Here is a 23,128-nt window from a genome sequence, read left to right on the forward strand (position 1 = left end):
CATACAACTTTTCCAAAAAAATAAATGCTCAACTAAACATATGCCACTTTAAAATATGTCATTTTTTTATGATCAATTAAACATACCAAAACTATTTTTTCAGGCATCATATTTCCTTAAATCTTCTCAGAAAAAACATTCCACCTAGAAAAAAATCTTCCCACGAACCATACGAGTCCTTAATGATATAGACTTTCCCTTTCCACTTCTGCACCTAGGGACATAATAGAGCCAAGCTTGATTAAGCTCAGATGTAATAAGTTTGGTTTAAAATTAATTTCAAACTTGAACCCCTAGATTATGCTTGATTTATTTACTATCATTTTGAGCTCAATTCAATCTTAATTTTGAATGGAGCAGAACAAAAGCATATTTGAACAGCTTGATAATCTTGAATCAAGCTCAAATCTCGATTCCGAGCTTGGTTGAAGATCTAGTTCAGACCTCAATTAACTTTTAGTTGATCCAAAGAGTAAAAGGTCACCGATTAACATTTTAACCCAATAACCTACTTACATGATATACATATTTCATATATACAATTCAACATATCCAAGCCTGATCAAGCTGGGTTGATTTTTGGCTTGACTTGACATTAGTTTCATGCCTATTTTACTGATTCAAGCTTGGGTTGTTTAGCTTCAAACTGAGCATGATTTGAGCTCCTCTCATGCCGAGCTCGAGCTGCTCAGTTCGCTTGACATCCCGAAACACCTGTTAAGTAAACCTGGAATTCTTAATGCACCCATCTTTCATCAATTTGATGTCATATGATGACTTCTGTTATTTTATCTGCTCTTTCAATCATCTGGTTTCAAAATCATGGAAGGGCTAGATATGATGGAGGGCATGTGTCAGTTAATTAAGCAAAATAGATGTCCATACATTTCAGGAGACAAAAAAAAGCAAACAAAAGAACATTAGGTTGTAAGGTACTGAAACAATCTCAACATATAGAAAACCACAGCGAGGTCAAAAATCTTCTGGAGGAATAGAAAGCTCTAGCTCTGTAACAAAATCATAAAAAAAAAGAGAAAATCATGCTCCCATCTAGATACTACACTAAAAACTGCATGAATCTTTCTCTTATATGTGGTAAAATTCTTTTGCTTCTAGCGAGCAGCAGCTTGTGCGGGTTCCAGAATGTTCTTTGCCAAAACATATGTCCGCACATTAAGGTTCTTCATGTTTTCAATGATCTGTTCATATCTGGTAAAGAGGGAAAAATAACACCAAAGAAGAAAAATCATATAAACATAAGAACAAACACAAAAATATTGCTGCAAATTATGATAGAATAAAGGAACAAAAATCTCAGATATTTAACCACAATATCCACCATCCAATCTTAATCAGGACTACCGAGTAGATCTCTGGTAATTTAGCAGATGGATGAATAACCTCCTTATATTCATCATCAAATTTGTGATCAAGATGGAGATCAATGTATGTAGAAGATTCTGCATGGACATAACTAAAAATCCAGGAAATCTTAGACATGCAGAAAAACATACACATTAAGATGATTGGTTCGCATGATAACAGTCCCTGATGCTGAATCAATCTTCGCCTCAAGCTTTGAGTTTTGAACAAGATTCATTATCCACATTTCTGCCTCGTCATAACTCATGTTCAACTTCTCAGCAAGCATGCTGTTACCAGACATCGGTTCGAGTATCAGCAATTAATTTCAAGCATCAGCTTGTTGAAACAAAAGAACTGTAGCTATTACCATTATATGTGGGAAAAGAAGAGGGTACTCTAAACAAGAGATATATAGCAAGAAAACAATCATACAAGAGAGAAAAACTACAAGCCATTTACTGCAAGTAATTGTGAACAAATGCTAATTAATGGGAAGACAACAGAAATCCCCTGTTCTAAACAGGAGAATTATCACTTGTATGTCTATCAAAAGTTTCATCGTATCAGCCAGCAAGGTTAAGGAACAATGGATCCATCCTTTTTTGATGGGCAAGTATATTCACAAGAAATAGACTTTAGTATAGTACAATTAAACAAATGAAAGATCCAATTCTGCATTATTTTACATCTTCTAAATTACAGTTTAAAAATATTTTCTTAATTGTTATCTGTAGAGCGCCGAGTTAATCATTATAACTCCATAAAAACAATGATTTATCAACCTGAATAGCAAATACGGCCATCATATGCAAAAATTCTACGGGACTACAATTTAAACCCTCACTTGTTTTTCTCCTTTGGTTGTACATCACCAACCTGAGGTGCACTGAAAGCTAGCAACATAACATAGCCTGGGCATCTTGATGAATGTAATTTCACGAGGAAATCACAGCCCTGCATATAATCATGGGTCAAACCAGAGTACAACTTACAGGCCAGTTAGTAGGGACAGACGTCCTCTCCCGATAAACAACCTTGTGATTTCCCCAACCAAGATACAGTCTGCAGCCTCCTGATAGGGGATCCACAACACTTTGGATGTTCTCCGCTCTAAGATGTGTGGTTTAGAAAAGTCATGTTATCTTAGGCAAGTTGTTATGCCATCAGCAAAAATGAGTAAAGGCCAAGATGTCTAAGGATTGGACTAAGAAAGTCCCACAAAAAAACCAAAGAATTTTGACCATTCTGCACTGTAAGCCTAGCTGCACCACTAACTGATTGTTGTTTCAGTGATGCATAAATACTGAACTTCTCTATTTGTTCAAAGCTTGCCACCAAAACCACAGCTCCTTTCTCATTCAATTTGGAAGACAAAAACCTATTAACCGAATGTGTCCTTCAAAATGAGAAATAATTCCCATAGTTATCTCTTGTAATATTTAATAATCATGCATACTTTTCCATTTTTGTCAGATTAACTGATGCGCTGGTTATCCAAATAGAGAGACTAATAGGCATTTCTTCTACTTGATTTGCTTCCGTGAAGGATAAAATCTCACGCAATCATGTGGGCAGCTAACAAGTGTATGCAGCACGGACACAAGGCATGAAAGGCATGAAAAAGTGATGTTGTGACCAATATATACATATACACGCACCCATACACACAATAAAGTGCAGACAACCTTAAGAACTCGTTTGATTCGCAGGAAAAGAAAGGGAGAAAGTGTGGTCAATAGAAAAATAAAGAAATACCTCTTGTTTGGTTGGAGTTTTCAAAAAAAAGAGATGAAAAAGTAATATTCCCATAGGAATAAAATTCTCATGTTTTATGGAGAAAAAACCCCATGGAGGACATGAAAAAGTTACTTTCTCACCAGTTGGAAATTAGGGTCTTTTTTTTTTCAAAGTTACCCTTAAGCCATCAAAACCCATAGGTAAGGTTTTTTTCCTTTATTAAGGGTGTAATAGGTATTTCATACAACTTTTCTAGGAAAGTAGATGCTCAAGCAAACATAAGCTACTCTGAAATGTACCACTTTTTCATGATCAACCAAACATGCCAAATTCATTTTTCAAGCATCATATTCCTAGGAATCATCATCCCAGAAAAAATATTCCAGTGAGAAAATTCTTTCCGCGAACCAAACGAGTCCTAAGAGGTCCATATATCTAATAAATTGAAAAACTTCATATACATTAGTAATAATCTTACAATGGAAGTTGCCTACCTGATGTCAATGCACTGATGTATGCGGCAGTAACTTTCAAAAATGAAGAGACGGGCATTTTCAAGAAACTCATCCCTTAGATGTACAGTGGTAAGGTTACCATCTTCAACATGTTTTCCAAGAAAGGGATCATTCAGTATTACCTTAACAAGAGGCAAATAATATTTGTAAGCATCACATAAAATAAGGAGACAATAAATCGCAGCAAAAAAATAAAGAAATACAATTAAGATAATCACACACACCATGACAGAGCTGGAAAGGAAAATGCAAAGTCAACCAAGTTGGAAGGAGATTCAAAAATGTGATGTATTTACAGGTTTTCTAGTGCAATAAACTAAGGCTACAAACCAAGCATAACAAAAGAAATACACATATGCCAGAAAATAGCAGTACATATACAGTGTTATAATACAATCTGAAGTAGAAATAATTCTGATATATCACTACTAAGATTTGCCTAAGTCAGAAATTCAGCTCTTGTTTCTAGAGGGTTAGCACTGGATTTACAATCAGATATAATCTGTGCATCCTTCAATGGAACATTTTTCAAAATTAGTATACTGTGTATTGGTCAGAGAAAGGCTCAGGTGATGATCATGACAATGCTAATTCATCCATCATTGTATGTAGAACAGAGTTTTTCTTGCACATTTATGAAATTATTCTTTGATGCTTGCCATACCAAGAATAACCTAACTCTGCAATGACCATGTATTAAAAATTATTTGTCTTGTTCCTGTTATTCATATGAAGACATTTTGCTCTAAGTATGCCAAGCTTCAAGACATCTATCACTTTGTTAGATAATTAAAATACCAAAATGTGCTTGTTCATTTTCCTACTAACATGATGATCCTCACTAGAGCTCATCACTTTAGAAATAACTAATAATTCCAATCTTATACTTTATCTTAGTATTATTCTTTGTATGAAAGCAGAAGTGCCTTTTACACAAATACGTAGAAAAATCTCCTGTGGTTGCTTCCTAATATTTTTGCATCCTAGTATTATCCTAGTATTATATTTTTGAGTTGCAAATCTCCCCTTCCTTATCCAAAAAAAGAAAAAAAGTAACAAATGCATATCTTAACACTCTGGTGCTAAAATCGAATGAGCTTTGAGATGAATTCTTTTACAAAGTTCTCGCCATAGTAGAAACTCAATCTTCATCAGCAAAATCAGCTAAGTGATATCATAATAAAATAACCAGGCAATACCAAGAAATAGAAATTTCTTTGACGTGTAGGAAATATTTATAGACAGCATGGTTTATAACAACTTTTTCCACATTATTCAATATGCGTATTGATGCTTGGACCCCAGCTATCTTCAAGAGAAAGCACAAATTTATATCAAAGATTCTCCCAAGTAGACTGATCCATATGGCTTGCACCATATTTATCAAGATATTAAGAATTGTTGCCCACTAAATAGCAGTCCTGTTATATGAGTATTATATACGTTCTGAGCTGAATACTTATATATGTTGTAGCCTTTTATTTTCTTTGTCCTTATGTTGGCCATTAGGTAGGCTCTAGTCTTTGTTTGTGGGATGCCTACCTCTGATTATAATGAACAGAACCTCCACAGCACCATGGCTGCTGCCTCCTATGGCTGCATAAATTAGGAAAATATGGGAGAGAATTGCAAGGGGGCATGTATATAAGCACTAGAAGGAAATGAGATCCCAAGAAATCATATCAACAAAAATAGCAACATTGTCATATCAGAAGTGGTTGGCGCATATCACCTATTACACCTATGTCAAATTAGGGAACAAGGTCATGGGTATGCCAACTAGGTACAAGTCCAAAAGAAGAAATTTCTTAATAACTAAAAGGATCTGGCACTTAGACATGCACAAATACCTAACATCATACTCCCAGTCTGTAACATATGTTGGTGCCTTTGTAACAATTTCTACAGATTCCAAATAGGCAAAGAAAAAACTTCAAACATGTTAAAAGTGAGCTTACCTCCAGATAGATAAGAAAAGAAAAGATTGGGGAAAGCAGAAGTGATACGGAGTTAAAGCGAACAGTTAGATTCTCAAACTAGGCTATCTAATCCACAATCTCGATACAAGTTATCCACCTTTACTAAATAACATGAATTAACCTGATTTCCTAACTAAGATGTTGAAATGAAGCATACAATACTAGAAATTCCTAATTAAAAGATACAGAACATCAGCAAACTTAATTGGAGTAACAAGTAACTTACTTGCTCACACTCCGTGAGCTTCTTCTGTGCACCTTCAAAATCGTAATTGACATATAAGTATTCTAAAAATTCTGTAATAGGATCCCTGTAACAGTGCTGTTCCTGCTGGATGACTTTGATCAACTCCTTAAGCATATTTCTTCTCCTTTTATTGATAATGACAGCAGTTGCAACATAACGTAAGAGGTGATGTGCATTTGTTTGAATAGCATTCAAATACCTGCATAAAAGCATAATGACTGAATTAAAGGGTCTGAAAGATAGCTTCCTTGGCAAAATACACTAAAACGTTATTTCAGACAAATTAAGGTCATCAAGATCATAACTAAATAATTATAAATGTCATAGTTGATAAGCCAAATCATTCTTGGGATACCTAGATTATGACATTCTCGGCATACCTAGATTATGACATTCTTGGCCATGAATAAGATGTTTCAAGGGAGGTCTAAAATAGGACCTGATTTACTCACAATGACACAATAAAGCAACTTACTATTTTCATAGTGTGTACAAATAAGAGAGGTGGATGATAGTGAATTGGAAGTAGGTTCAGTTTTTCGCTAGTTTTAAAAGCATAAATTAGAATCCAATTATTTTTCCTCTCTACTTCAAGAAATAGAGAGAAAGGTTTCAAGCTGCTTTTATTTCATAATTCCTATTATCAATCCCCAAGCATGATTTCATGCCATCCAACAGCTTTCTTTCTTTCTTTCCTTTTATCTTGTTCTATTTAAAATCTAAGATACATTACAGAATACAGACACAAATAAATTTCTAGCAAATCTAATGATAACAATTAGATCGTTTACTTTTGAAGTTAAATTGACTGATCCTACCATATTAAAGTTATAAGCTACAATAACAAAAAGGTATTCAGCAGAAACAAGAAGAAAGCCACAACAAGACACCAAATAAAGAACAAAAGTAGGCAACAAACATCGCATGATGGATTTGATGGAGGTCAAAAACAAGTTTTGGTTTAAAAAATGTGGAGTGCACCCCAAAAAATTTTTAAGGAAAAATGTCACCAATTTAACAAGCCAACTGGACAATTTTCATCAACTTGATGGGCAGATAAGTCCTTAAAGAGTTCATGAGTGCTTCTAACAAAGCTCAAATAACAGCATGTTATTCTAGTTCAAATCAAACTATGGATGGAAAGCTATTGGTTAAGATGCAAATTTGATTGAATTAAACACTTCTCTAGTAATTTTTAAGTTTTCAAAAAAAAAATGTCAGTAAAACAAATAGCACATTGGAGCTAAACATTTTAAAAATGTTTCAAAAAATGAAGATCATCAGTTAATGTTTCAACTGTCTTGTTCATGTCAAAAATTAATTCTAACATCTTCGTTCCCTAAACCATTTCTTAAAGCTTCTAATCGAAATGCCTTGGTTAGCAAACAGCAAAGGGTTATTGATGCTTTTGGAAGGTTTACTTGATGATGAAATTCTTTTTGATAAATTCATCAACAGGGAATTAAAGAGCTTAACTACATTTGATCCAAGCTTGCATATTCAAGTTCTTAATACATTGTATAGATGTTAATATTGGGAGACAAGGCCAAATAGGCCCGCATATTTCTCCTGGATCAAACCGTTAACTTTCTAGTTTCAGTTTAGTAGTTGCTAAAAGAATGGTTTAAATACTCAAGTTCCATAAAGGATACAAGCCTGTATTGGACAACAATCTAGAGCTGGACCAATTACAGAGCAAATCTATAAAATACACAAAAAAAAAAGCAACTGAGCTGGACTGCAAGTGTTCTTCATGACTCATGGTGATGAGATGATGAGTCACTTGCTTCTACATTGCCAGTTAGATAAATCTTTTTAGTGGTATCGTGTAAGAAGGTTGAAATTTTGGAACCACTATCTAGCAAAGTTTCTTTCAGACTCTCAATCTGGAGCTCTACCTTTACCTGCACTTATGTTTAGACAGTGTTCAGCATTAAATTGCATGAAATATGGTGAGCAGTTTGAAAAGAACAAATTTGTTGGCCTTCCAACAACAGCAGGGAAACATTGGGCCTATCTGGATGCTTATGACTATAAATATATGTACATTGTCCAAGTTTTATGTTTTCCTGCATTGAGAATGACTCATGAAGAAATTTTCCACCACAATGTTATTGATTTATTTCTTCTCTAGAATATCCATGTTCTGGTTATCCTCTTCTTCAAGAACTTGGAGTGACTTGTATGTAAATCTTCCTTTTTCTAGCTTTGTTTCTAAACATTTTCTTGCTACCAAAAATAAAAATAATGAAAATCCACAAAAGAGACGACTGATTTTGCAAACAGAATTTGAGAGAAACCTAAAATATTCTTCCTTTGTAATATAGTGTTACCCTATAACAGTAATGTTATTTATTTTTCGGTAAGTTTTGCAAAAATAAGAGAAATGTAATATCTGACTAAAGAACATGTTTCAGAAAGGATTAATGCTGACCACGTTAGATACCGAAAAGCAAATTTAAGCCGTCTTGGATGAGTGTAAGCGCAGCAGAATGGTTGCAACTCATTAAGACTAAGAAACGGTTCAATACTTGATACTTCAAATTTGATCTGGAGAACCAAACCTGTCTTGGAAGAAAAGATCAATGATTCCATTTCTCCCGTTTTCATGGTTAAAGAAGATGAAAAGGCTCCAGTGCATCAGCCATATCCTATTCTGCAGTTGATTTAAAGGTGAAGCAAAATTCTGCCCCACGAAAAAAAAAAGCAATAATATTAAAGAAAGTAGGAAAGCACTAAAAAAATAGCATAAAAGAAACAAGCAAACCATAAAGAAACTACACGTAGACACTACACAGCACACCCAGCAAAGGGCCAAAAATAAGACCTTGGAATCTATAATCTCCTTGAGTCGATTAAGTTCCTCGAGTGCAATATCCCAATTCTGCATTAAAATCTCTGCCGCTAGCTTGCCCCACAAAGCACTCAAACTTCTGTCACTGTTAGTGCACAAAGCACGATATTGATACAAGTAGACAGCAGCATCAGAGTAGTTCCCGCACTCAAATTGAAACTTAGCATATTGATATAAAGCCTCTATATGATCAGCACCAATCTGTTCAACAACGAAATAGGAAAATTACCATTTTTTCTTCTGCTCTTCTTCTTTTAATCAATAAATTTGCAAGCCATTTCAGAAACCAACTGAACTCATTAATAATCTTTAAAACAAAACGTAATTCTGCATAATCTTAGCAACGGATTGCATCATGAAAGCTTAAAGATCGAATTTTTTTCTCATAAATTGATGAAAACAGAAGAAAACCCAAGGAAATCAAAGCAAAAGGATACCTGAAACCGATCATTGAGCATCTGGATGTTGTATTGTTTATCGGGCCTCAGCTCCTGAACCAAGGAAGCGTTCTGAAGAAAAGAGATCAGCGGCGCCGCCGATTCCTCAAGAGACTTCAACCTCGCGACAACCTGGACCCTCCTATCCACCATCTCTGCCAACACCAATCCAGCACAAAATTCATATCCCCAAAAGAGAGAGAGAGAGAGAGAGAATTCCATCAAATCAAAACCCTAAGGGGAGAGGGGAGAGGAGGTACGACCTTGGGGGACCTCTTCAGTGTGGTAGAGGGTCTTGTGGATGTCCATGGCGTAGTCGATCATGTTGGTCTGGCTGAGGAGCTCGATCTTGGCCTTGAGGATCTCGTCCTCGGCGTAGAGCTGGTGCTCCTGGAGGAACTCCAGAAGGGGGAAGACGAGGTGGCGGTCGAGTTGAGGAGCGATCCGGGAGGTGAGGTCGTAGTTCGCCATGGCTAGAGCTCGAGCGGAGTTACTTACGGTTAGAGTTTCTCGGGCGCTTCTCCGTTCCCGCCGCAGGAAGAAGAGAGGTCGGAGTTATCCTGCGAAAACTAGAAGAAAGAGATGAGCCTTTTGGACGGACGATCCAACGGCTCCTGGAAAAGGATCGGATAAGACTTGGGCCTGTTACACCATCTATATAATAGGCCATGGGCCAAACCCAAAACGCCCAAAACGGCTCCTGCACACCTCGCCAGTTGTGAGAGCATTAAATAAAAATAGTCTCCAAATTATAAAATATAGATTGCCTTTTGATTGCTAGTGAGTCACACTATTATTTTTTTTTTAACAATGATTTTTCTTTTGCAAATATTTTGACAGCTAATGAAAATTCAATTCTAAAAGAGATCCACCTCTCTAGCACAAACAACTACTTTTAATACGAGTACTTAAATACAAAATATGGTTTCACTATAGTATATTTTGTTACTGGTCTAATTTTTTTGTTTACCATTTGAAGGTCCTCCTTGCAAACTTGTTTGTCATAAATGCAATTTGTAGTGCCTTTCATGACTGCTTCATTCTTTCTCAAGTTCATTGACTAAACAAGCTCGCTTTCAACCATATGATAAAAGAATTTTGTTTCTAGAATTGCGAATAGCCAAGTTGGGCATTTTAAAAATGTATATGTGGAGTTTTAATTGAAAGCTATTTCCAATTTTTCTTGGTAGAATAATTTTGTCAAATTATTCTTTGTAAATGTGTTAATTAAAAATTATTCAATTATTCATGAGTTCTAAGATTTACTCACAAATTTTAGGATTTATCCATTGAATATAATAAATATATAAATTTATATTGTATTGTTGAATGAAAATATGCAAATTCCTAAATATAATAAAGCTATAAATCTATACTATATTACTAAATGAAGAAGGTACATTCTCTATTAGATTCAGTTCATCAAATTTTCTAACAAGAACATCCTTAGTTTCTCTTTTCATTAATAACTGCAAAACTATAAATAGCCACACGATGTCGCTTACACATGGACTCTATTTAACAAAAATCTCCATGCATCTCTAGCCGACATTCCTAACCTGTTGGACTCCGTTTAAAATTTAAAAAACAAACAAAAACAGCGATCCTCTTTCTATAATCCACTTCTTTTCTCTCTCTTATCCAGGAGCCCCTTGAATTCTTTATTTATTAATTTGCTTTTTACTTAAATGTGCACTGAATGTGCGTGGCTGCTAGTATATTAATAGGTTGTAATTTTTTTTACTGGAATTCTTTTTCGTTAACAAACCTACGGCTAGTGTGTCGCGTGCCACAGATGGGCCAGGTCACCAATGCTCCAATACCGCGAGCATCTTCATACTGCTTTATCTGTACTCTTTAGGCATGGCAATCCAAGAGAAGAAACCTGAAGCAAGTAATTGGCATAGTATCATAGTAATTGGCATAGTAATTGGCATAGTAATCCACAGATGGGACAGATCTCCCACTTTCCCCAGTATCATAGTAATTGGCATCCTCATATCATCAATTTCTCTACCAAAATTTGCTTAACCAATACCCAACCCCGCACGGATACCATGATCTTTACACTAATTTATTTGGTTTCACTATTTTCAGATCTAGTCCCCTCCCTGAGGTATATTCTAACAGTGATCTCGTATATTAATACCCATTTACCTCAAAATTGTGAGTATCAAAACATACCACACAACCAGCTTATTATGCTTTGTTCTCACTCTTATATCTCTTTTATTTTTTTTTCTTTTCTTTTTCCTTCCTTCTTCCCTTTCCGAAACAGGGTATCACCTAACTTGATTCAATTGTAAATAATTACATCCATGGCTTCAGCTTTACCTAACTTATTAAATTACTGCCTCATTGCAAGAATTGCATATTAACTCAGATATAACCATGGACCTCATGTCCCGAAGTGCATTTCTCAATGGAGTCGACATTTACTGCGAGGTTCCATGCCTCGTCTTAAGTTGGACTCTGAAACTGCCAAAGTTTCACCCTCAATTTGTCGTTCATTTTCATGGATGCTCTGACATGAAGCTGCTAGAATGTAGAGCATGCAAAGATCTGAGCTAACAGAAAATCTCAGCAAATCCCAAAACAAAGTTTGTGAAAAACCAGCAACTGAAGTCATATATGCAGATTTGCATGATGCATCCATTTGCCTGATGTTCGATCAGACTATAAAGCCAAAGCATTTCATGTTGCTGGCCTCATGTCCACAAAGAGATCACATACAATGCAAACCATCCAAAGGAACACACAAGGAAAAGATCGTCACCACGAATCAACATTAAATAGTATCACAAGCAACATGACCTAGAGGAAAACAAGGCAGAGAGAGTGCAACACTGGGTAATCTGTCCGAAAGAGAACAAGGCTTATATACACAGCTTCCTTTATGCAATGAGGAAGGGCAAGACAGTGAGCATGAAGGATTCATAAGTGAATGTGGCCGACCCCATGTACGCGGTGTCCTTCTCCTTGAACTTTTCTGTTAGCCCCTGCCATCCCAACGATCCAAACAGAAAATATACATTTTCAGTTCTAGGTCCAAACCATAGAGGACAACAGAAAATCGCAATCATCAAAGAAAATTGTATATATCAGAATTCAGAAACTAGTGAATGAATTAATCAATTACCTTAACAGTGAGGCAACATCTGCAAGGCATTCAAAGATACACAAATAAGTCAAAAGGTGTAAATAACTCATATGAAAGATAATATATAACAAAAGCTACCTCCCAGCAATATTTCAACAAACTGCCCTTCCCATGCATATCATGCTAAGCACAAATGGAGTAAGGTAAAAAAAAAACTTACTCGATGAAGTTATCATATTCAATGGCTTTATTTTTGCCTCCAGATTTATCAAACTTGGACACGAGCAGGTCCAGGACCACTGGAGAAACAGAAAACCCAAGACTAAGAAGAGCTTCTCGTAGCTCTGAAGAATCAACCTTACCACTGTGATCCCGATCAAATCTCTCAAAGATGGCCTAGATATGCAAAACATGTTAGCAACCAATTAAAATAAAGGGCTAGCTTCCTGCAACAAAGACTTGTAGATCTTATACCCTCCAGTTCTGAAGGCTGTAGAACAGCGAGGAGAATTCCTTTGGCCCTGCACAGTACGAAAGTCATACAATTAGACTTTACTATATTCTCCTCTGGCCCTGCACAGTACGAAAGTCATATGATTAGACTTTACTATGGAGTTGCTAGATTGGAGTGCAAAAACTATTAATTAGAACAATGGCAAGCAGGATTTGGATGTCACTAGAGATCTTAAAGACTGGGATCCATTCTTAAAAAAAATGGCACAGTAATCTTGTTTCTGAAAATTTTAAAACCAAACAGAGGAGATGGCACCACCATCCCACCTTTGACAGAAAAGAAACCTGTGGGACCTCAGGCACCTGAAATTACAAATGGAGCAATGCTTTGACAACCAAAATTCTAACTCATAACATCCTGATTTTGGCATTTGCATAGAAGAGTTACAGACCTTTTATGAGAGAGAGAGATAGAGAGAGAAACACAGAGTGAGAGAGAGGAAAGAATAGTTGCACAAACAAATATCATCTGAACTGAATCACCATACCCTGTTGGAAGGGAAAACCCGTGAACCTGCAGCCATGCCATTCTGCCTCCCTCAGAAGATCAGATATGCAATCAAACCAGAAAATACCATGTAACTCAGTGCTCTTTACTGTGAACTATCTGGTTCTAAGAGAACTGGCAGGTTCTTAAACCAGCAGTTAGTCACTACTTTGTCATCAACTTAAAATTCAAGGGCATTCTTGTGCACTGATATCAAAAATTGAGAAGAAAAACCATAAAGAGACCCAATCAAATCCCTTTCTCTTATCTTATGCTCTTCGGAAGCAAAAGACAGATTAAACATCTTCCTTTTATCTGGCCCTGAGGCCACTCCAGCACGTGCAATTACCGACTCCATCTAAGACAAGCTTCCCCACCCCACCCACCCCACCCACCCCACCAAAATCCTAAAATGACGTCAAATCCTCAACCCTCAACAACCCTTGCTGGTGTCCTGCACTCACCCCCACCTTGGCCAGGGCCCTTGAGGCTCTTCTCCTCCCATGACTCCTCTAGTGGGCATTTAACAACGTCAACAGAACAGGTAGCGGGCACTATACCGGTTCTCCGGCGAAATGAGTCGGAATGGGCCTGCGGTGTGCCGTGCCAAGCCCGTACCGACACAGTTGAACAGACAAGGGAGAGGGAGAACGAGAGAGGAAAAGAGAGGACGGGGAGCGAGGGAGGGAGGCCGGTGGAGGCCAACGTTGGGCCCTTGCACAATTTACACGGCCGTTCCCTTGTTTCAGACGAGCCTCCGCCAGCCTTCCTCCCTCCCTCCCCCGTTCTCTCTCTCTCTCTCTCTTTTCCTTCTCCTTCTCCGCCTTCGGCAACAGATTTCGTTTCTATTGCCAAAACCGTACTGGTGGCATCGGTTCGGCTCGAAACGGTCGGAACCGTCCCGAACCGCCAACACTGGCATTTAAGGACTGAAAAAGTTGAGCTTTTAGTCCTATTAAATAAAAATGTCAGAAAGCAGCGCATCACCACCACCGCCAACCAAAAGGGGCACCCCTTCCCCTTTTTTTTGGTGAACAGAAGAGGTTACACAGATCTGGAGTATACACAACCCATACAATTAGTCCTAACACCAAGAGAGAAAATTTTCGTATATGCTATGCTATAACTAATTAATAACATTTCGTCATGCATGTACATGATATTCTCCGTTTTTAGCTTATTCTAATCTGCTATATTCTCATTTAGTCTGCTATACTTTCACCAATTTCACCAGACATTAATATGACCTATGTTTAATTTTACATATTTCCCTACAAAGCATCTAATTTTTCTATGTAGTTTATAATTCTATTTAATATGTCTCTTGTCCGCCCTATTGAGCTGACAGTTGAATTAGTGAACTGGCAACTTGACCAGCTTGATATCTGGTCTGCTTTTCATGTTGCTGCAGAACAACAGTCCACTTGGGACAAAGGAAATGCTACAATCACATGTTCAATGTCCACAAATAATCCATGCTGGGACTACACACACACACACACACATATATACACATGGTTGTCAAGCTTTATCCTCACTATTTGGGGTCAGCTTTATGGATCATCATTCACTGATAATTCCTATCTAGGGACAGAATCAAAAGTTCAAATAAAGAGCTAAGAATGCTATTGCGAGTTAATAACAAAAGATATAGTTTACCAAATCCCATCTCAAAACAGAGTAATTCCAAAGAAGAGTCTTTTGCTTTTCAGGCGGGAGAGCTGGGCTGCACATTCCAATTATGGATTACACATGTGCAAAATACAATTTTATTAGTCCATTATCTTCAAAAGGAACAAGGACAAGTATTCATACATTCAAAAAGGATTATGATAATTGAAGATTGAAATAGATTATGATTGATCCGATGCAGATATGAAGAATTGCAGATAGATCTATGCATTGCCTCATGCAAAATCCAACATAGACAACAGCAACAAACAAAAGTGTTGCATATTTCACTAAATAACTCATGAATGATTCATGAGACTTATTAAGCCTAAAAGCCTGATTATCCAAGAATCCTCCAGGGAATCATTAGTTATGAAAAAAGTCAGTCAACTTATCAATAATATGAAGTACCATAGGCATGTGATGCTTCTTCCTTTGGGAGGAAAAGAGCTTAGTTTTTATAGTGGGTGTCATATATTCATTCTTACTGAGTATGCTCTCACTATTGAAATGGTCAAAACACCAATTTTTGGAATTAGAGAATGTGGGGCCCACTTTGAAGGGTATTTTCTCTTTTTTCTTTTTTCTTTTTTCTTTTATGAACAGGGAGGGTTCTAAAGCCACCTCCTACCCTATGTCCAAGCCCCCTTCCCCCACCTAAGCTGAAAGCCAGGTCCCCAGGAATATCAAGTCTAACACTTGCAGAATCGGGATATTGAGTAACAGGGTCCAAGAAGGAGGGTGTCACCCTTTGGAATCGAACCCCAACCCCTTGCCTTAAGTGGCAAAAGATAGTATAATCCATAATAAAGTTCAGTGGTACTTTAGAAATTTTATGGGATTGTCTCGGTAGATTACTTATACCTGCTATGATTCACATAGCACTAAACAAATTTGCCCTTTTGTGTGCATGCCCCTGAATACTTGCAACTTACATGTTTATCTTTGCAAGACACTCTTTGTGCAGCTATACCTCTCTACCTTCTACACTCATCTACTCACATTCAATCAACTACAATTTGGCTGGATAAAGACATAATCCAACCAGCAAAATTACCTCTACACACGTGAATTTAGAAGGGCTTTAATGCAAACTTAGAATGGTATGTTGGCATTTTTGCACCTAAAGCCAATCTTTCTTTCTAAGTTCATTGACAGCATTCAAACAAAGGGGCATAACTGCACAAAAGACTCACTCACAAAAGTATAATAATACCATGAATGATTATTCAAGAATCCTTCAAGGAATCATTAGTTATAAAAAAAGTCAGTCAACTTTTCAATAATCTGAAGAACAATAATATCATCGGCATATATGCTTCTTCTTGTGAGAGAAAAAGCATTTAGTTTTTATGGCGGGTGTCATATATTCATTCTTACCGAGTACGCACTCACTATCTTTTTTTCTTTGAATAACAACACGTTCTCACTATCGAAATGGTAACAACAACATTTCCGGAATTAGAAAATGTGGAAGGGTAACTTTTTTCCTTTTTTTACGAGTGGGGGTGGTTTTCTAACCCCACCTCCTACTCTATATCCACATGCCCCTCAACTAAGCTGAAAGCCAGATCCTCAGGCAGATTGAGTCTAATACTTGCAGAATCGGGATACTAAGTAACAGGGTTCGGAAGGAGGGTGTCACCCTTCGGAATCGAACCCCCACCCCTTGCCAAGGGGTAGTATATTCCAAAATAAAGTTCAGTGGTACTTCAGAAATTTTATGGGATTGTCTTAGTAGATAACTTAGTCCTGTTATGATTCACATAGCACTGAACAAATATGCCTTTTTGTGTGCATACCCTCACATACTTGCAATTACATGTTTATCTTTGCAAGACACTCTTTGTGCAGCTATACCTCTCTACCTTCTACACCCATCTACTGACATTCAGCCAGCTACAATTTGGCTGGATACACACATAACCAAACTAGCAAAATTACCTCTACACATGTGAATTTAGAAAGACTTTAATGGAAACTTAGAATGGTATGCTGGCCTTTTGCACCTAAAGTCAATTTTCTTTCTAACTTCATTAACGACATTCAAACAAAGGGGCATAACTGCACAAAAGACTAACTCGCAGAAGTATAATAATACCATGAATGATTATTCAAGAATCCAGGGAATCATTAGTTATGAAAAAAAGTCAATCAACTTTTCAAAAATCTGAAGAATAATAATACCACGGGCATAAACACCATTTTTGGAATTAGAAAATGTGGGGCCCACTTTGAAGGGTAGCTTTTTTTCTTCTCTTTTTTTTTCAAACGGTTGGGGTTCTAAACCCACCTCCTACCCTCTATCCACATGCTCCTCAATCTAAGCTGAAAGCCAGGCCCCCGGGCAGATTGAGTCTAATACTTGCGGAATCGGGATACGAAGTAACGGGGTTCGGAAGGAGGGTGTCACCCTTCGGAATCGAACCCCCACCCTTTGCCAAGGGGTAGCATAATCCAAAATAAAGTTCAGTGGTGCTTAAGAAATTTTATGGTACTATCTCAGTAGATAACTTAGTCCTACTATGACTCACATAGCACTAAACAAATGTCTTTTTGTGTGCATACCCTTGAATACTTGCAACTTATATGTTTACCTTTGCACGACACTCTTTGTGCAGCTATACCGCTCTACCTTCTACACCCATCTACTCACATTCAGTCAACTACAACTTGGCTGGATAAAAACATAATCCAACCAGCAAAATTACCTCTACACACATGAATTGAGAAGGGTTTTAATGCAAACTTAAAATGGTATGTTAGCCTTTTTGCATCTAAAGTCATTTTTCTAAGTTGATTAAGGACATTCAAACAAAGGGGCATAACTGCACAAAAGACTAACTCACAGAAGTATACATTCTGCAAGCCATAAGTTAAAGAACACAGATCGAAAAAAAGCATATCTCTTGAGTATAAATTAGGGAAGTCAACTAGGACAGATACCCGAATATTTTATCCATCCCCGAACTGAATGAGGCAGTTTTAACCAAAGTTAAATAGGAATGGTTTCAATGATGGTTTTAAAAATCAAATCTGTTTGGTTTCGGTTTTGATTTTGATGAATTCTCCGAGTCAAACCCGACCCAAAACCAAACCCTACACCGAACCCGAAACCATACCCAAAACCAAACATAATGGCTATCTCTTAGTACCTTTTATATTTAGTATAAATTCTAACCCTCTATCCCATTCAATCTGGATCGCTCATAAACCATGAGCAAATAACTAAATGGACAAATCCTAAAGGCCAGATAGACTACTTTTTCCCCCCTTTGGTTCTTCTTCGCGATTATTGTGTTTGTTATGCTTATTTTTTTTAATGTAGTTGGATTTGTTTTTAACTTGGATTATTGTATTTATTGGATAGTTGCATTATTATTTTAGAACTATTGAGTTTGTTGGATGGTTGTGTTATTATTTTAGAATTAATGAGCATACTGGATGATTGTGTTATTATCTTTGGACATATTTATTAGTTGAGTTGGTATAAATTATATGAAATTTATAAATAATATCTTTAATTTGGATATTTATACATAAAAATTTTGAATTTAATAAAAAATGTTAAATAGTTTTCAATTTTTTAGTTTCGGTTTTGATTTTGTGGTTTTTTTTGGTGGCGGTTATTCCAAAAACCATTCAGTTTCAGTTTAGATTTCAATTTCAGAGAGCGGTCATGGATTTCGGATTTGATTTTGATTTTTTTTGTTAACCACATCGAATCTGTCCTGTTCACATCCCTGGTGTAAAATTGTAAATGGAGGGGAAAAAACATTAGCATTCTACCTGTTCACTGATACCCACTTGACACCGACTTAAACCTGACCCCTGAAAGTAAAAGCTACCTGATATGCCAAAACTTACCAGCTCTCGTATTAGTGCTTTTTAGAGTGGTTTCTTTATCAAAAGTCAAGACTTCGGTTACCTAAATATAAAAAGTCTCGAGTTTTTTTTTTTTTTTTTATCCTCAAAACGTGCGTCATCTGTCCTCCCAAAATCACCCACCCTAAATTGTTACAAACCCAGATACAAAAACGCAAACCAACGGCGCGCGCACGATAGCGACCGACCAGCCAGCGACGCTATGGTGAGCCTAGGGCTCCAAATCGGCAGTGCCAGAGGGGAACTCGATCAAGATTTTTAGGGTTTCCGAAGGGGAAAGGGGGACGAAGGGGAAATTAGGGCTTACCGATCTTTCGGACGTTACTGTTGGTGAAGTGGTACATGAGGAGATGGACGGTCCGGATGCTGAAGCTCTGGTTGTAGGAGGACAGCGCCTGCTGGAGCTCCTTGTCGTCGATGAAGCCGCTCCCGTCCCGGTCCGCCGCCTGGAAGCACGCCACCACGTTCGGGTCCGTCCCCGGCGGGAACGCCGACGGCACTAGCGCCGCGAACGGGCTTCCGTACGCCCCCGCCAGCGGCGGCGGGGTCTGATACTGGTGGTAGCCGCCCCCGCTCCCGTGGGCCCCCTGCACCTTGCCTTCCTTGGGGGGTTTCTCCCCGGCCGGGGCATACGGCGCCGACGGCGGAGGGGCGGCACCGTAGGGTTGCGGTGGAGGGGCGGCACCGTAGGGTTGCGGTGGAGGGGCGGCACCGTAGGGTTGCGGCGGAGACCCGGTGCCGTACGGGTTCGGCGGGGCACCGTAGTGGGGAGCGCCGTAGGGCTGTCCCTGCCTCGCGCCGTAAGGGTAGCCGGAGCCCGGAGGATAGCCTGCCATCTCGAATCGCGAGTTTTTCTTGAGGAGAGAGAGAATTGCGGATGGATAAACCCAGGCAAGCTCTCTCGCAGTTGCGTATATAGGAAAAGACGAAGAGAATGGACTTATTCTCGTGACCAAGCATTGTTGACTCCACCCGCGTTTAAAAGAACGATAGTTTCACACCTCTGCGGCGGAGAAAAGGATGACTATTATAAAATATAAATAATAACAATGAGAGATAGTAAGTATAACTTTATTTTAATTGGAGCTCAATCAAGTAAAACCAATATTTATTATCTTTATTATCTTTCAATAAAAATTTGACAAAAATAAATTTTCTTCTATTTTCCCATTATGTTAAAAGATATACTCGGGTATACTGTGAAATGTTGGTCGTGCAACAATTCAAGTTTCAAATACTTACCCACCGTAAACCCTGCCTTCCTTGCGAAGCAAGACAAATGGTTTTTTTTTTTTGTTTGTTTTTTTTGGTACAACAGGCAACAGCTCACACACAACAAGCATGGTTACAGCTCATAAAGTCAAAATAAATAAAAAAAATATAAAAAAAAAAGACCGTATCAAGATATGGTTGCCCCATATAGAACTTTCAAAATGCTGAACTGCAAAGAATGCTACCCAGACCACTATATTGTTTATCTCTCTATAGACATAAATGGCCTGATCAAAAGTATACTTACTCATAAGTTTACAAATATTGTGATTCAACCGTATCCCATCAGCTCTACAATTTGGCTTCTGAATCTAGTGAGACCACCATAACCAAGTCCTCCCAAAAAATGATGGGTCTGTGGCTCTCGGCTCTGGCCTTCGAACCGGATGCGATTTGTATATTGAGGCGATGGATTGGACGGTTTTGAACCGCCTCAAAGCCGCTGACGCGTGGGTCAGAGTCTTTTTTTTTTTTTTTTTTGTGCTGAAAGCGAGTATTTCATACACTGTGTGTACGAATATATCCAAGAAAATCAAAATACAATAACTCGTGGAGAGCATGTGGCAGCTCCTCCTCCCCTGACCAAAGAATGTACCCTGAGTGATGGGCCGCATGGGCCGCCACCCCATGGGTCAGAGTCTTCGTGGAGAGTAGCAGGAGGGATTGATGGGCACGTGTCAAGCGCGCTTCCGTGCGGGGAGGACCGGGAGTTGGAGAACGTGGCTTGGTGCTTGTCTCCATCGTACGTAATCAGCTTTTGACAATTTGCTCATCTCCACACTCGCACAAGAGGGTGGAGATCCATGGCCCTTGATGGGAGTTTTCTTTTTTGATTCTTTAGAAAAAATCAAGCTTGTTGTGCGAGCTTGGCTTGTTTATGAGTTAAACTTTCATAAAGATAACTGAGCTTGAAAGTTAGAGAGCTTTTTAGAAAAAATCAAGCTTCTTGTTCAAGCTCGGCTTGTTTATGAGTCAAACTTTCATAAAGATATCTGAGCTTGAAAGCTAGATAGTTTCTTTAGGAAATAATCAAGCTTGTTATTCAAGCTTGGTTTGTTTATGAGTCAAACTTTCATAAAGATATCTGAGCTTGAAAGCTAGATGGTTTCTTTAGGAAATAATCAAGCTTGTTATTCAAGCTTGGTTTGTTTATGAGTTAAACTTTCATAAAGAGATCTGAGCTTGAAAGTTAGAGAGTACGGATGAAGAAAAGAATGCTGAGACTTAAGAGAGAAAATCACGCTTAGCAAGCGTGGCATCTGCTCGACAGAAGCCATGTCTGTTCTCAACATCATGGTTAGGGTGGTCCATAAAATTATAGTGGACGAGCATAAAATTCACCCCTGAAACTAATAAACATCAGTTATTTCATCCACCTCAATGGGAGGAAATATTCTCTAAGTGGTCCAGTTACTTCAAATCAATCATGGCACGATTGAACCTTAAGGAATTTTCAAGTTTTTTTTTTCATGATGATATTAATACTCTTCACCCTAAGGTGAGTGAGCTTTTTGAGGGGGATATGAGATAAATTGAAGCTATACTTGGGTCAAACATGATTAGCGATGCTCTTAAGATTCCTATTTTTCACATGAATAACCTGGATAAGACGCTGCCGAAGTATATAGTGTTTCTTCTCAAGCTTGAAGACTATAGCGGGCTGACCGTTGTGTGGATGTGGATATCTAACATTTAATTGATTTCAATCAAGTTTGTTTTAACATTTAATTGATCTAAAAGTTCTAAAAAACTACTATTGAGAGCCTTTCAAGCTTGGTTTGATTATCTACCATTTGGCATCACTTTTTTTTAATTCCCAAATGAAAATAAAAATATTTTATTTCTAAATTTTTGTATATAAATATGTCTGGATGGTCAATTATTTTTTTAAAAAATAAACATAATGATGAGTTAGAAGTGACGATAGTAGTGGCAGAGACAATGAAAGCAATAATGGTGGTGATGATGGCAATAGCGGTGGGTGTGCTAGTGATGTAGTTATAGGAGCGCTGATAGTAGAGATAGTGATGGTAGAGTAGTGGTGGTGAAGAAGATAACAGTGACGATAATGATGGTGGTGGAAACAATTTTTGCAACTATAGTAGTGGCTACGGTGGTAGTATTAATAACAAAAGCAATAGTGGTAGCAATGATAGTGGAATTAGTGTTGATAGTGGTGTTAGTAAAAGATATAAGTTTCTTATTTTTCAAATAAAACTAAGAATTTGTTACTTTTATTTTTTTGATAGTGGTAACGATAACAATAGAGATGGTGTTGACAGCGGTGTTAGTAAAAGATACGAGTTGTTTATTTTTCAAGTGAAACTAAGATTTTCTTACTTTCATTCTTTTTAGAAAAAATAAAAATAATTTTTGAAACTAGAAAATAAAAATAGTAGTACTACACATATCCTTTTACCTTTATTTTTGTATTCCATTTTTAAAAATAATAATAAAAAAAGTGATGCTAAGTAGGCCATCACAAAATAAGTCATAGTGCTTATTATGTGTAGATGAAAAGCTCACTAGATCAAAAAAAATGCTGAAAATCAGCCGAACACGTGCATGGCAGGTTTAAAGTTTTGACAATCAAGCTTGAACCAACAAAACAAGCTCAAAACTAATTATACACTGTGCCCAAAATCAACACAACTTGAGCAATCTCGTCTCTCTCTAGAGAGAGACTACGTCATTTATAGAAAATAGGTTCTTGAATCAATGATTTAGTTGGTGTTTTTTTGGCAATCCTTTAAATTAATTAGATGTTAAAACAAACTTGAACCAAGATTACCTGAATCGAGCTTAATTCAAGCTTATATTGATTTTAGTTTGACCTAGAATTATCTAGCTGATCCACCGTGCTCCTACTCGGCTTGAATCGAAATTATGCTCGAAACAATAGGAAACAACTTAAGCTTCAATTTAGAGTTCAAGCTCGAAACTAATTCCGAATGAAGCTTGATGGACCCAAGCTCGATAAATCTCAGCTCTATTACACATCTACCAGGGCTTTGGTGGGGAAACGATCGTCTGTCCGTACAACGACAAGTAACGGTTTCGGATCTT

The 23,128-nt window shown here is 37.6% G+C and overlaps 2 protein-coding genes across 2 annotated transcripts; both read right to left on the reverse strand.

Annotated features, from left to right (window-relative positions):
* Positions 1–838: 838 nt before the first annotated feature.
* On the reverse strand, positions 839–11,749 carry LOC103705070 (eukaryotic translation initiation factor 3 subunit E-like). Its single transcript, XM_008788667.6, has 8 exons — positions 9,398–11,749; positions 9,135–9,289; positions 8,671–8,898; positions 8,408–8,529; positions 5,823–6,042; positions 3,597–3,739; positions 1,515–1,652; positions 839–1,209 (listed from the first exon to the last, which is right to left on the reverse strand). Exons 1-8 carry the CDS (start codon positions 9,603–9,605, stop codon positions 1,113–1,115), a joined length of 1,311 nt encoding a protein of 436 aa, XP_008786889.2. The 5' UTR covers positions 9,606–11,749; the 3' UTR covers positions 839–1,112.
* Positions 11,750–11,885: 136 nt separating this feature from the next.
* On the reverse strand, positions 11,886–19,741 carry LOC103705068 (calcium-binding protein CBP-like). The gene is made up of 5 exons (XM_008788666.5): positions 19,098–19,741; positions 12,709–12,755; positions 12,455–12,630; positions 12,274–12,292; positions 11,886–12,133 (listed from the first exon to the last, which is right to left on the reverse strand). The coding sequence occupies exons 1-5, from the start codon at positions 19,624–19,626 to the stop codon at positions 12,029–12,031; spliced, it is 876 nt and encodes a 291-aa protein (XP_008786888.1). The 5' UTR covers positions 19,627–19,741; the 3' UTR covers positions 11,886–12,028.
* Between the last annotated feature and the right edge of the window lie 3,387 nt (positions 19,742–23,128).

The sequence above is a fragment of the Phoenix dactylifera genome, chromosome 14 (assembly GCF_051530095.1).
Source record: "Phoenix dactylifera cultivar Ajwa chromosome 14, Ajwa_hap1_PhDact_Kaust_v1.1, whole genome shotgun sequence".
Classification (NCBI taxonomy): domain Eukaryota; kingdom Viridiplantae; phylum Streptophyta; class Magnoliopsida; order Arecales; family Arecaceae; genus Phoenix; species Phoenix dactylifera.